This window comes from Pristis pectinata, chromosome 28, assembly GCF_009764475.1.
Source record: "Pristis pectinata isolate sPriPec2 chromosome 28, sPriPec2.1.pri, whole genome shotgun sequence".
In the NCBI taxonomy this organism is placed as follows: domain Eukaryota; kingdom Metazoa; phylum Chordata; class Chondrichthyes; order Rhinopristiformes; family Pristidae; genus Pristis; species Pristis pectinata.
Genome location: NC_067432.1, coordinates 28,878,768 through 28,893,368, shown reverse-complemented (window position 1 = coordinate 28,893,368; position 14,601 = coordinate 28,878,768). Strand labels below are relative to the sequence as shown.

The 14,601-nt window shown below is 40.5% G+C and overlaps 1 protein-coding gene across 1 annotated transcript in view; it reads right to left on the bottom strand.

The window, feature by feature from the left end:
• Nucleotides 1-3,505: 3,505 nt before the first annotated feature.
• Nucleotides 3,506-14,601, bottom strand: part of LOC127583900 (protogenin-like) — a 114,265-nt gene continuing 103,169 nt past the window's right edge. Inside the window, 8 exon segments of the mRNA XM_052040290.1 lie at nucleotides 3,506-3,937; nucleotides 4,572-4,682; nucleotides 7,439-7,604; nucleotides 7,988-8,111; nucleotides 9,121-9,312; nucleotides 11,910-12,080; nucleotides 12,995-13,122; nucleotides 14,075-14,261. Of these exon segments, the coding sequence (XP_051896250.1) occupies nucleotides 3,506-3,937; nucleotides 4,572-4,682; nucleotides 7,439-7,604; nucleotides 7,988-8,111; nucleotides 9,121-9,312; nucleotides 11,910-12,080; nucleotides 12,995-13,122; nucleotides 14,075-14,261 (1,511 nt within the window).

The following is a 14,601-nucleotide window of genomic DNA, read 5'->3' as shown; positions in this document are numbered from 1 at the left end:
ACGGACGGCTGATCTAGCTGTATTTGAAAACAAAATATTAATACTGTATTTATTGTTTTTTTTAAATCTTCATCTGCTCTCCTCTGCTCCCTGAAATTTATCAAGGCAAGAGACAGAACACTTATTGCTCAACATTGATTAAATTATTTAAAGCTATTACAAGTCCCTTTTCTTTCACATTCTCCAGAACTGTTGCAGTATTTTATTTAATTGTTAGTTAAGTAATGCAAATCATGTGACTGTGAACCTCAAAAATATGCAGTTATCTTTGGAGAAGGGCTCAGCCAATCACATGATAACAATTGAACTGAATTCCAGAAGGGAATTTGAGTATTTTACTTCTGTTTGCGTAGAGCAATCTGGTTATTCCAAAAATTAAAATTTAGGTTCAGATTCATCAGGAGAAGATGTAATTTGCCTCTTTAAACGCTGAAGACATCATTCATTATTTGCCAGTTTTAAAGTTTTACAGTTAGTTGGATAAAGAGAATCCTCTCCTATCAATGGTATTAAACGATTATTGTAATTTGAGGAGAATGTACATTTACAAAATTACATCTTGTCACACAAGAGAACTCTTTTCCTTTCATTCATCAACTCTACTGCAGGTTTTATGAAAAGTGACACAGTTCTCAGGTCTGGAATTCAGATACTGCATAGACACAGTGCCCCGTCAACATCAAATCTTTGGATATAGTTGCTTATCATTTACCTTTGTATACCGCCTTTACCACCAATACAATGGGATGACACTAATCTGAAAGACAAGTGCTAAACTGACTATAAATCTGATCTACACTATAAAGAGCAGAGTGCAGCTAACCAGAAGTCGTACTCAGTAGTCAGTACTAAGGATCTTTCATTGAGCCGATATTAGAACATCGTTCAAATATTAAAATCTTTTGGCTTTGGACAGGACAAAGAATTGGCTTAAGTAATTTTGGACAATAAGTCATTGGATATCTATTTACTATAATTCAATTTGTTTCTAGTTAGGGATGGGCTTTAATAGCATTTGGGCGTTTTCACATCAATATATCTCGTTCCCTAAATTAGGTTTCCAATTATTCTAGTGTAATATTGTATTAGAAAATCAATTTCAATTCAAAACACATACAAGTCACTACTTCTGATTGATTAGAAACTACCATAAAATTAAGAGATTCAACAGTTAAATGGCCCAAAAAATCCTAGAAAAAAGTTATGTACATTTTCTTTGGTAAGCTTAAAGTAGTTTTGATATATCGGCATCGCATAGGAGTGAACATTTACTGGCACACAATTCTAGTGATCTGTTCTAACTCTTAAAAGCTACACAGTAACTATTTTAAAAGCAATAATTCAAACAAGATACCCTGTCAGTACACCACACACTTGTGTGTGGCAGTTCAAATGTAACAAATATTTGATCCCTGAGGTTAGATAAAGAATAACACTAAAATAGGTTTTTAAAAAAGAGGTAGTATCAAACCGGAGCTGCAAGGCGAGAGCACATGAGAGTAGCAGCTTCTAAACATTTCCCTCTAAACATTTTTGGTATCATAAAGCTCTGTTTTATGCAAGCAATTCTAAAACTACAAATGGGGCACCGAATGGTGCTCTTTGGATTGTAACTCTTAACGAGTTTCTTGATTTAATACCGATAAACTGAAGTTGTCAGAAGGTGAAAGATTACTTGTCGAAACTGTGGTAGAGATGCAGTAATTGAATATCCAAGCACAAAATTACTTTGTTTTAAAAGTAGCTCGATATCCCTTTCAACTTGATAAAAAATTACATTCCTATTATTTAGAACATGAATAGTTTAATCAAAATATTTTAAAGCTCTGCAGTACTCTTACATTCCAGGACTCAAAATTAATTGGATCAATTCAATCCAAAAATATTGCTATGATTTTTCATTTGGCAGTTTGTTAAATGAAGTGAATCCACTCATCATGAGGATCAGAAGGTTAAAAAGGATTTTGATGAGTTCTGAGGGGGAATAGAGAGGCTTTGTGTCAAGTAGGGTTTAAAAAAGTATACTAATTAATTGAAAAGATGACAATGAAGAATTTATTAAGGAGGAACTGCTTATATTTAATGTATTTAGTCTACCATGATAGGTGAGCATTTCTCGTTGAGATTTTTTGGTAGAGGTTTGGCAATACTAACCTGGGAACACTACCTACTTCAGAGCTGCAGAACAAAACTGGAGCAGGAGTCCACATACTAATTTAAATGCATCAGTAAGTGTCAGCAGAAACTCCCTTGGAATATTTAACTTTAGATAAAAATTTACTTCAGCTTCAAGATATCACCAAAGTCCCACACTTAGAGAGAATAAGCCCACAGGATTCCCCTTCGAAAACACAACATTAGCATTGATATATGCAGCAAACTAGAATGTCCAAGCACCAGCCCACTGAATGTTATATTTGGGTTGAAACAGACCAATCAGACAGCTGCAGAAGCATCTGTTAGAACGCATGAAATCAGAACTCAACCAGGACAGCACAAGGCTGTGATAGGGGTCAATGCACGAGGCATGTTTTCCCTAATTTCTGCATCTGCATTGTATTTTCCAGTTTCTAGAACAGGAAGCATCTAGGTAATCATTTCAGTTAACCCTGGCCTGCTTCAATTAGTCTGCTGTGCCTCCCAACAGATATTCAATGAAACTTGATGTACTCAGAGCATTTTAGGTTCAGATTCACTGGGAATACATTCACTCTGCTTGTAGTGCAGAGTTCAGATGTCTTTATAGACCAACTCAATAAGAACACAAATGAAGCACTAAACTTCTACAGGCACCTTATTCAAACTAAAGCATTTCTGCTTTTCTCTGATAAGACCAGCTCCACATTTTCTCCCCCCACAGCTTAATATCAGTGTGCAGTATAAATAAAACAGCTGTGGAAAGTAATCTTAACATTTCATGGATTGAGATTACAAATTCAAAATCTTCAATAATTTGTCTGGATCCCCTGCTGTATATTAAAAAATAATCAAGACAACTTCAGCTTAAAGGCATTGTGCATGGCCCTATTTTAGAATCTCACCTGCTCATGTAAACAGATCTTTAGTCAAACACTCTCATGGCAATGTCCTTACAACCCCTACATCACAGCAGAACAACACCAACAAACATTTCTTTTATCAAAACAACACATCTGTGTAAGGAAGTATCAACTATTAGGCAATGGAGTCAAATACCTGTTAAATACTGGAGTTTATCATTAGGTAAAATTGAGGTAGATTTTTTCAGCAGAAAGCCTGAAATATTATTTCTGCTCCATGATATACCCTTTAAAATAAAATCAAAAGAAATGTAATGGTCCTTTTCACATTTTTTGACATACAGACATTCATGGTGGGCAAAATAATAAAAAATGGAACATTCATAAAGCAAAAGTGTGTAAGAACCTGGAGTGACTAAGAAAATGACCCAGACTTTCTTTCCAGAGTGTTCTTTGGCTTCCTGCACATTTGTCCATTGTACAGATAAATTACTGGATCAGGTTACTTAAATTGGAAATTGGTTGTTGGTGTTTTCACTGGTTGGTTTTGAAGATGCTTGATTCGGTCGAGGCAGCGCCAGCAGGTCAGAGGTAGTGGAATGAGAAACAACCAACAAGCGTTGATCTTCCTCTGAGGTAGACAAGACGGGAATGCTGGCAGTTTCTGCCTGGACAGATGATCCCAAGAAGACAGGCGTAGCACACGTGACAGAAGGAAGATGTGACATTTCCATCTCCTCTCGAGAATCATGCGAGTATCTGCCTGAATCTCCAGTTTCGTGGCTGCCATCACTGTTATGAGAATATTCTGTATCTCCCACAGCCGTAAACACAGCTGGCAAGGACGTGGGGGGAATCAGCACGGAGCAGCCCGATTCTCCACAGGTCAGCCCAGACAGCTGGTAGGAACTCACACCAAACCCATTTCTTCTCACTGGCTGCAAGCAAAAGAATGGTAATTTAGTAAAGACTTACAATTCTGGACAACTCCTTTGGTTGGAGTGAATACTCAACTGTTCTTCATAGGGTGTGTAGATAATCTACTGCATCATAAACCAAAACACCTCCATTGGAAAACCAGGACCATATTGTTGGGCTTTATCCATAATTATTTAAAGAAAGACAACAGGTGGCCAACCAGTAATTATTGACAGGGAACAATCAAAGGAATTAGTGCCGTCATTCGATGAGTGAGAGTGACCTGCCGTTTAAAACTACAGATGCAGGATTTATTAACCATGCTGAGTTAATAAAGGTCAAGCAGCTGCTCTCACTAAAAGTTATTGAATACAAAACTAATTCTAATTGACTAGTCAACTCTCAAGCCCAACAAATTTCAATCCCATTTCTGGCACCAATAGCTCTAATTATAGAAACCATCAAGCATTAGCCTGTATGAGAAATTGTCACACAAGTCCAAATCACAACTTACACCACACACAAACAGGTCCATCAGCCCAAGCACTGGAACCAGTGTTTGAGCCTAATCTCACTCTATCAGCAAATCTTTACAGTCCCTTTAATGCAAATACATGGTCATTACCACTTCAACATTCAAGTTCCGAATCATACCTGATCCTCTTTGTATGTGTTTGTTGATCTCTTTTTTGTTCCAAAAAATGAACATTTTTTGGTCTTTTCTTTTCTGTGACCAGAGCTGCTAATAATCAGATCAGATCCACCCTGTTGGGTACAAGAGCACATTGAGAAGGGTTACTTCTTGCTCACTTAAAGCCTGCGACCGCTGTGCAGAGGTGCTCAGGTTGCACCTTGTGCTGCTGGTTTAAATCCGGCCCTCTTTCTGCCCACTCTGCAGCTCAGTGACTTCATTAGTTTCCCACCGTTAGAGCACAGAAATTCATTTGGGTTTTAATGGTGTTTCCCTATCAAGGTTAAAGCATCCCTTTACATCACTTCTCCCCTTTAGAAATATAACAAATTTAACACAAGTACTCCCAGATTGCCTTTGTGCTTTCTTCTACTCAAAAAAAATTCTGAGATTGGTATCCGAAATACTCGCTCTCATTTTCCTCTGCTCCTCATTTCTAACATGTTTTCTCTCTCCCTTTTGCTGCTCAGCACCTGCACTTTGCACCAGGTCATCGGTCAGCCCTAATACACAAACGTAGCTTCAGAGTGTGGGTAGAGAACATTACAAGCAGGAAAGTCCCTGGTTAGAGTTAGCTGAAGCAACAATCAATCTGCTGGAGGAACTGGTCGTATAACTGGAGGATTAGAGTTAGCTGATCTCAAGCCTCACAAGCCTGATAGGGTTCTTTGAGGAGGTGACCAGGAAGATTGATGAGGGTAGTGCAGTAGATGCAGTCTACATGGATTTCAGTAAGGCGTTTGACAAGGTTCCACATGGTAGGCTTCTTCAGAAGGTCAGAGTGCAAGGGATCCAGGGAGGCTTGGCCGTGTGGATTCAGAATTGGCTTGCCTGTAGAAAGCAGAGGGTTGTGGTGGAAGGAGTGCCCTCGGATTGGAGGGCTGTGACTAGTGGTGCCCCACAGGGATTGGTTCTGGGACCTCTACTGTTTGTGATATTTATTAGTGACTTAGATGAGGGGGTGGAAAGGGTGGGTTAGCAAGTTTGCAGATGACACAAAAGATCGGTGTTGTGGATAGCGTGGAGGGCTGTCAAAGCTTACAGAGGGATATTGATAGGATGCAAGATGCTGGGCTGAGAAGTGGCAGATGGAGTTCAATCCAGAGAAGTGTGAGGTGGTACACTTTGGAAGGACAAACTCCAAGACGGAGTACAAGGTAAATGGCAGGATTCTGGGCACTGTAGAGAAGCAGAGGGATCTGGGGGTTCATATCCACAGATCACTGAAAGTTGCCTCACAGGTGGATAGGGTAGTTAAGAAAGCTTATGGGATGTTAGCTTTCATAAATCGTGGGATTGAGTTTAAGAACCGTGAAGTAATGATGCAGCTTTACAAAACTCTGGTTAGACCACAGACTACTGTGAGCAGTTCTGGTTGCCTCATTATAGGAAGGATGTGGAGGCATTGGAGAGGGTGCAGAGGAGATTTACCAGGATGCTGCCTGGATTAGAGAGTATGGACTATGAGGAGAGACTAAGGGAGCTAGGGCTTTACTCTTTGGAGAGGAGGAGGATGAGGGGAGACATGATAGAGTGGACAGCCAGCGCCTCTTTCCCTGGGCACCAGTACTCAATACTAGAGGGCATGGTTTTAAGGTAATGGGGGGGGTGGGGGGTGGAAAAGAGTTCAAGGGAGATGTCAGAGGGAGGTTTTTCACCCAGAGAGTGGTTGGTGCGTGGAATGCGCTGCCTGGGGTGGTGGTGGAGGAGGCTGATATGTTGGTCAAGTTCAAGAGATTGTTAGATAAGCATATGGAGGAATTTAAGATAGAGGGATATGTGGGAGGCAGGGGTTAGATAGTCTCAGGTGTAACGATAACATGGTCGGCATAACATGGTGGGCCAAAGGGCTTGTATTGTGCTGTATTGTTCTGTGGTTCTATGATCTTCAATAGGCAACACTTACATAGTTGAGAGCACTTTGGAATGTGTGCAAAGATCCCAGAAGGCACCAGCGCAGGTAGACAGAGTGGTGAAAAGGCCAAATGGGATGCTTGCCTTCATTTGCCAGGGCACAGAATACAAGTTGAGGGAGGTCTTGGTCAGGCCGCAGCTGAAATGCTCTGTGCACTTCTGGTCAGCACACATAGGAAGGCCATGGGTGGCACTGGAGAGGTGCAGAGGTTCGCCAGGATGTTGCCTGGATGGAACGTTTCAGTTACGAGGAGAGGCTGGATGGGCCGGGTTTGTTTTCCTAGGAGTGGAGAAGGCTGAGGGAGTCCTCAGAGGTTTACAAAATGATGAGAGGCAAAGACAGGGTAAGTAGTAAGAAACTTTATCCCATGGAAGGGGTTTGAGGCAAGTGAAAGATTTAAAGGGGATCCGAGGAAGAATAATTTTCCACCCAGAGGTCGGTTGCAACCTGGATCACACTGCCAGTGAAGGCGGTGGAGGCAGGTACTCTCACACTATTTAAGCAGCACCTGGACAAGCACTTGAATCACCCAAGGTGTAGTCGGCTGTGGACCAAGTGCAGGTAAATGGGAATAGATTGTGCAAGATGGCGCCAGAGCGTGGCGACATGTTGCAAGATGCTCTCTACAGATCTACTCATTACCTTTACTATAATCGTTACTGCTCTGTGTAATGAATTGACCTGTACGATCGGTTTGTAAGACAAGTTTTTCCACTGTACCTCGGTACAAGTGGCAATAATAAACCAATACCAATATAGATAGGTACTTGATGGCCAGCAATGGACATGGTGGGCCAAAAGGCCTGGTTCTGTGCTACGACAGTAGGTAATTGCAATGTCACCAGGAAAAAGTTTCCTTCTGTTTAAAGGGAAGGGGCAGGTTGAGTAATAACAATAAAGCAAGAACAAAGTTACCTTGGTATCCAAGAAGACGTTCTCAGGCATCATCGGCATTAAGGTTTCCATGTTTTCCCACTGTTCATCCTTACTCTTGGCGAGATGGTTCCCACTGACCAGCGGCCTCGTCACCTGTGCCAACTGAACACTTCCTTGTTGATCAGCCTTGACTGCATTGGATTTCCTGGATAAACAAAAGTTCACCGTTTAATGGTAACCTCAGCAAAACTATTGATGTATTACTCACTGCAGCTGCTGCAAACACTCACTGTTTATTCACTGATGCAACTGGAAATAGGAGAATGCTAGTAAATGTTACCTTCTGCAAAAGATGGCATTTCAGTAAAAACTATACTTAAATACATGTAACAATCTGAGTCCAGGTTGTGGGGTGGAGTGGGATGGGGGTGGAGAGATGAAGGTTTACAGCATACTTTGATTAGCAGAACTTCCCCCACTCCCAACAATTAGATTCAAAACATTTCAGATAGGTTTTAATATAAACCTTTGCCTGTTATCATTAATGCTCTGCATTGTGTCCTGAACAATGGTACTTTCAAACAATACCTTGCTTTGCTTCTATAAAGGAGGATGAGGATGCAGATGATAATACAAGTCAGGGCAATGCAGACTCCAACGATAATCCCAGTCATTGACTTCTGGTCCAGGTGGTAAAATACATCTGAGTTAGCTGTGGTATAAAGAAAGTGATAACGGACGTTAGAGCTGAACAAAAGCACTGAATTCATTGTAGTAAGGGATAAAGGCACATACAGAAGTACAAAATTTGGGTTATACCTGCATCTATTTCTTGTGTTCCTAATTCACTGTCCCCACATTGCAGATATTAACAACAGTATCAGAATAGATCAAATACTGCTTTTCATATACAAAATGTTGAATCTTTGTAAATAAATGCCATTCAAGTAGTAATAAATAATAATTTTCATAAAGGTATTAGTGCTGCCAGCAGCAATGATCCACTTTGGATATGTGGACAGGCAGTTTGTTTAAAAACTTGGATGAAGAGTAAAGAACAGAAGTGAATACATGGTGCGATTAATGTTGAAGCAGGACACTGAACTGGTAGATATTTCTGAAATAAAATAGAAAATGCTGGAAACACTCAGCAGGTTAGAAAGAGAAACAGAGTTAATGTGTCAGTTCTGATGAAGAGTCTAAGTCTCCAACCCAAAATGGTAACCTTGCTTCTCTTCCCACAGATGCTGCCTGACCTACTGAGTGTTTCTAGCAGTTTCTGGTTTTATTGCAGGTGCTGGAAATGTGAAGTCTTTTGATTTGCAAATGATAAAATATTTCTCTCAGGGCTTTTCTCAACCTTGCCCCAGCGGAGTGTCCCTTGTCAGTTGCCATTCAAACAACTCCAGTACATTCACTTTATTCCCCTTCCCCACAGCTGTATGGCCATGTGATATGACAGATATCAAAATACTGCTGCTCCGATAAATACAAACTATCACAGCTCAGACTATTGCAGAGTTTTATAACATTAGGCATAATTGTTAATTTTAAGTGTAATATTATTAAAAATATCTTGATCCACAGTTTAAATTGCCCAGTTTATCATTCTTTATAGATCAAATGATCAGCATTTCACTGACAAGTATGCCCATTTAATCTAGTTTGATCTTGTAGAAAAGGTTTAAACGATTACATTGATTTTACACTTGGCAGTTTACCTTTGGCATCTGCATTGCTGAGAGAGTCAGACCACTTTGGCCCTTGACTAAAGTATATTGTCTCTGTAGCAGGGATTACCAGTTCTACAACATTTGAAAAGGGTCCCTCTCCTACTTCATTTGATGCAGATATCTGAATAAGGTAGACATTTCCTGGAACAAGGTTCTCCAATAAAGCCATAGTAATCGTTCCTAAAAAAGAACCATAACATTAGTGGATCAAAGGCTAAAAGCAAGAAGTGTAATGAAGGCAAGCACAACTGATTACTCATTAGCCTCTTCCTTCAATATGTCACACCCTTCCAAACTGCAGTGAATATATCTGGCAGATCAACGTGCACTTGGGACACAAAGTCAGCAGAATGGTGTGAAGTAATGAATTGTATAAAAAATGAGGAGGATCTTGTAGATTGTCCAAGGTACATTTTCATCACATTTGCGTACATTTTCATCACATTTGCTGTAGAGGGGCAATGGATTATAGGCTGGAGCCTTGCTGTCAGACCAGGCCTGGCCCAACAGGTTCTGCACATTCTGTGCCTAACAACAGCAAGACCCAGACATCATTCACTGCGAGGTGATAAGTGGCATGCAACATTCAAACAAGGCAACGAGCACCTTCCACAAGAGAGATTCTTCACTTCATGACATTCAGTGCTGTAGCTGTCCTCGAGTTGACCACTGACCAGAAAATCTAACTGGACCAGTTAGAGGTTATAGGAGCTGTTCAAAGACTGGGTGTTCTGCATCATGTGACACATTTCCTCACTCCCAAAAACATTTTCACAATCTACAGAGAAGTCAGGTGTTTAAAGAGCACTCTTCACTTGCTTGTATGAATCCGATAGAAGAGCAACCATTCAACCTCTCATACCTGCTCTGCCATTCAACAAGATTACAGCCAACTTTTTACCTTAACACCACCTTCTGCATTTACCCCATATCCCTTGATTCCCTTAATGTCTAAAACAAAATCAATCAAGTCTTTCTCTTGAACACATTGAGTTCTGAGCCTTCACTGACCTCTTGGGTAGAGAATTCCATAGATTCACTGCCCTCCAGCTGAAGACAGTTTTATCATCTCTATCCAAAATGGTTGATCTCTTATTTTGAAACAATGGAGCCAATTCCAGAGACTCTGGGCAACCCAGCCAAGGAAAACGTCAATGCAATATCTACCTGGTCAAACCCTATAAGAACTTTGTACACACCAGTGATATCACCTCTCATCCTTCTAAACTCAAGAGATGACAGGTCTAGTCTGCTTGACCTCTCCTCATACGACAAACCCTCCTGTGGTAAAGGAGTCAACTTGTTTCACCCCCCCCCCCCCCCCAACTAGTACTCAAGAATTTTCTTCATCACTAGAACAATATGTCCACAGTGCATGCCATCTACAATATGCAACACAGCAATTTGCTAGATCTACTTTAACAGTACCTCCTAAATCCACAATCTCTGCTAGGGAAAGGTGCATGGGAACATTCCCCGGGTCGCATCACCCCGACTGGAAAATTTAGCATCATTCCTTCAGCATCACTTGGCCACAGTCCTGGAACACTCTGCCTCAGAGCTCTGTGAATGTTTTCATCAGTCTGCAGGCTGTAACCTTTCCAGAGGTGATGCAACCCTACCATCTCATGGGCAATGAGAGATGGGCAACCATTAGCCAGACCATAAAAGGTACTGATGACAAACATCTATAAACACTCACTGAGTGTCAGCATATGCCAAGAATACAAAAATAAACATGGTGACATGGTGGTCAAGGTCTACTTTTGCATGCATTTGACACATCTACATGGTTCAGATAAAAATATGGATTATTCTGATCTATTACTACTGGACAACAATATTAATAATAAAATGAATATTTCTGGTTTCAATTACAGTCCAGGTGGGACTAAGCTGAATACAACTTTCACCACCGGGATCAGGGTATAAAACCAAACATATAAAGCCAGCATTCAAATGACTACTTTATCTGTAGTTACCTTTGGCTTATTGCTGGAGATGTAGGTAAACCAAGCTTGTGATCTTTCCAGTATATAATGACTCAGACTAAGTCCAGCATTTTTCAACATTGTGTATTGTAAAATCAATTAGGTTGTATTGTGATAAACATGACTTCAACAAGTAAATACAATAACAATCCAAGAACATCTGCTCACTGATAGTGCACAAAGGGGATAAATGTTCTTGTAATGATCCGTAGACATAAATGTTTGATGTATATTCTGATTGCAGCATCCTTCTTCAAACATTCTTCCTCTCTGCCCAGAACAAGGACCACAAATAATTCAGGGCAATAGAAAGAAAATTTCAAGAGCAATATCAGGAAGTTCTCCCGTCCCCTACATGCACGCACGCAGACTGAAATGGTGCAGTCTGGTTCTTGGACCAGGGAGCCGTCCAACTGCTGGAATTCCAACAACAAACACAGAGATAAAGCATCCACCCAAAAAGATGATATAACCCAACTCAACAATAGTGCCAACTGCACGGGTTCGATGTATGGATGAACCAACCTGGGCCTGCAGGCCTTGCTCATTCAGAATCATCAGGCCATGTGGTTTTCCACTGTTTGTGAAGATGCTACTTCACAAAAAAATCTAGGAAGCTGGGTAGATAGTGGTCTCATGGCTTGAACCCATTTTAGCTGTTATTTACTACATAATTCTCAATCTCACTAATTTTCCAGATATTAACATTTAGTCAAGGAGTTTGCAACTTGCTGATTGAAATCTGAACAAATACACAAGACTTCAGCTATGCTGAGTGAAGCTCACCTTCCCTGTGGAGCATTTGCCACTCGCCTGCAATCCAGGCCTTCCTGGAAGCATACAGGATGGTGTAACGAGTGACAGCTGTGCTGCTATCTTCAGGGGGTTTCCAAGAAATGAGAGCAGTTCCTCCTTCTATCAAAGTGGCTTTAACTCCTGAAGGTGGTTTGGTTGGAGCTGCAGAAGAAATTATAAGAAGTTACAAGCACAGCCACAACAACAGGCCTATATTTCTAGACAGGTATTCGAACTTTTGAGACACAAGAGACTGCAGTCGTCGGAATCTGGAGCAACATGCAATCTGCTGGAAGAACTCAGCATGTTGTGCAGCATGATGTCCCTTCAAAATATTATCACAATATAGGTTTGGACTTTGTGCAAGATTTAGCACTTTTGAAAAGAGGTTTATCTTCTAAAATATTTCATGCTCACTAATTTCCACAAAATCTATCGATCTTGGTTTTGAATGTTGTCAATGACAACCTCCACAGCTCTCCAGCACGGAGAATTCCAACAATTCTCTGGGTGAACATTTCTCATTACAGACCTAAATGGACCACCTCTTATTCTGAGACTGCAACCTCTAACTCTGGACTTGGTAGCCAGGGGAAACATCTTCCCCTCATCTACCCTGTTGAGTCCTTTAACTATTTCCTACATCCCAGTTAGATCACCTCCTCATTCTCCTAAACTCTAGAGGACAGAGGCCTAGCTGGCTTAATATCTCCTCGCATAACAGACCCTTCATCCCAGGATTCTTCACTGCACTCCCTCTATAAAGTACATCCTTACCATCAAGGAACTTTACTGTCCAATCTAGTTTTATGCAAGCTACAGTTTACTCTGTAATTAGCCTCATCTTTCGGATAGAAACCAACTCCCTTAGGAATGGCTTGCTGTTAACAAAATTCTTAAAATGTGAACATTATAAAATATTACTATAAAATCATGCCACTTAATGAAATCTCTTCAGTCATGGAATATGTCAAAACCAAATTTGACACTGAACAAAAATGAGTTGAGATCAGGTAAATAAACATCACTCTGTTTTTCCAGGCTCTGGGATGCGAATCATTTGACGTGGTCCTTACCTTCAGGCAGTGTCAGCTGATAAACCACTGGGCTCCAGGGGCTGGAGAGCTGATCTGCATGAAGACGCACTGCAAACTCATACTTGGTGAAGGGTTGTAGACCATTCACAAGCATGTGTGTTTCAGACCTGTATAAAATAAAAATAAAATGGGAATTATTGGAAAATAAATTCATTCAGGGCTGACATGATTGCTGAGCAATGTGCACTGCATATTGATAACAGGATCAACTAAAATGTATTAGTTTGTGACTTTCCATTTGCACATTAAGTAAAGATGAAATAGTTTGGTGCAGTTTGGTTCTTGGACCAGGTAGCCATCCAACTGCTTTGCCAAAGCAAAAGTACCGAACTGATAAGTATGGGTTAAGATAACTGATGACAACGTTTTCTATTCAACTCTGGAAGAAATCTGCTCAAGAGAGATACCTCCTGTAAAAGCAAAAATGACCCAATCACGATCACATTGAGACCATTATTTCTTGGTATACACATTTAACATTTTCCAAAATAATCGCTAATCAAGTTTATTCTCAAATTTCCTGCAGTATTTCCCTCGTTAACATTGATGATAAGTAATGCAGGATGAAATTTATTGTGGCCTATGTTGACCACACTTTACCAATGGTCTTTTTCCCCAAATTGAAAAGGAAGAATTAAGTTTTTCTGTACATTAACAGGGCAAGTTGCTGTTGGATGAATGGATTGGTCCCGAATACCAGGGGCAGACGCGTACATGCACTGCAGTCAGAGGCTGAGGGACAACCAGATAGAAGTGCATAAAATTTATGAGTGGCATAGATAGGTAGGTTGTCAGAATAATTTTCCCCAGGGCGGAAAGGTCAAATACCAGAGGGCATAGATTAAGGTGAGAGGGGGAAAAGTTTAGAGGAAATTTACATGGCAAGTTTTTGTTTTACACAAAGAATGGCAAGTGCCTGGAACGTACTGCCAGGGTAAGTGATAGGAGCAGATACATTGGTAACATTTAAGAGGCATTTACACAGGCACATGAACAGGCAGTGAGTAGTGGGATATGGACCATGTGCAGGAATGTAGGATTAATTAGAAATCAACTTACGTTTGAAGGTACATGACAAGAGATGCATTCTGCAGCCCCACAGGGTTGCAGCGGACAGTATAGTTGATCATTGGTGCTGCAGTAAAGGCTGGCTTCCCCCATTGCAAGGAGATAGAAGATGAACTATTGGCTTTTGCGTACAAGTGATGAGGAGGAGGTGGAGGCGGCACCATGCGATCCCGAACAGCTGTCCAATAAGAACACACATCATTCATTTCTATTAGGTTTAAAAATATTTAAAGAACAGCAATATGTTGTGAAATTAAAAATCCAGCTTGAATTTTCATTTGAAAGCTGATAAAAAAAATATATTCTCCAATTTTTAATCAACCTGGAAAAGGGAAATGTGTTTTGATGGTTACCAGCTGCATGCAAATTCAGTACTCAAGGGAGAAGATGCTATCAAAAGCCTGCCAAATAGCCAAAATAACTTGAAGACTGAAATGATCAGCATGGATGGCATGCAAAACAAAGTTTTTCCACTGTACCTCAGTACATGTAACAATGATAAACCAAATTTTACCAAT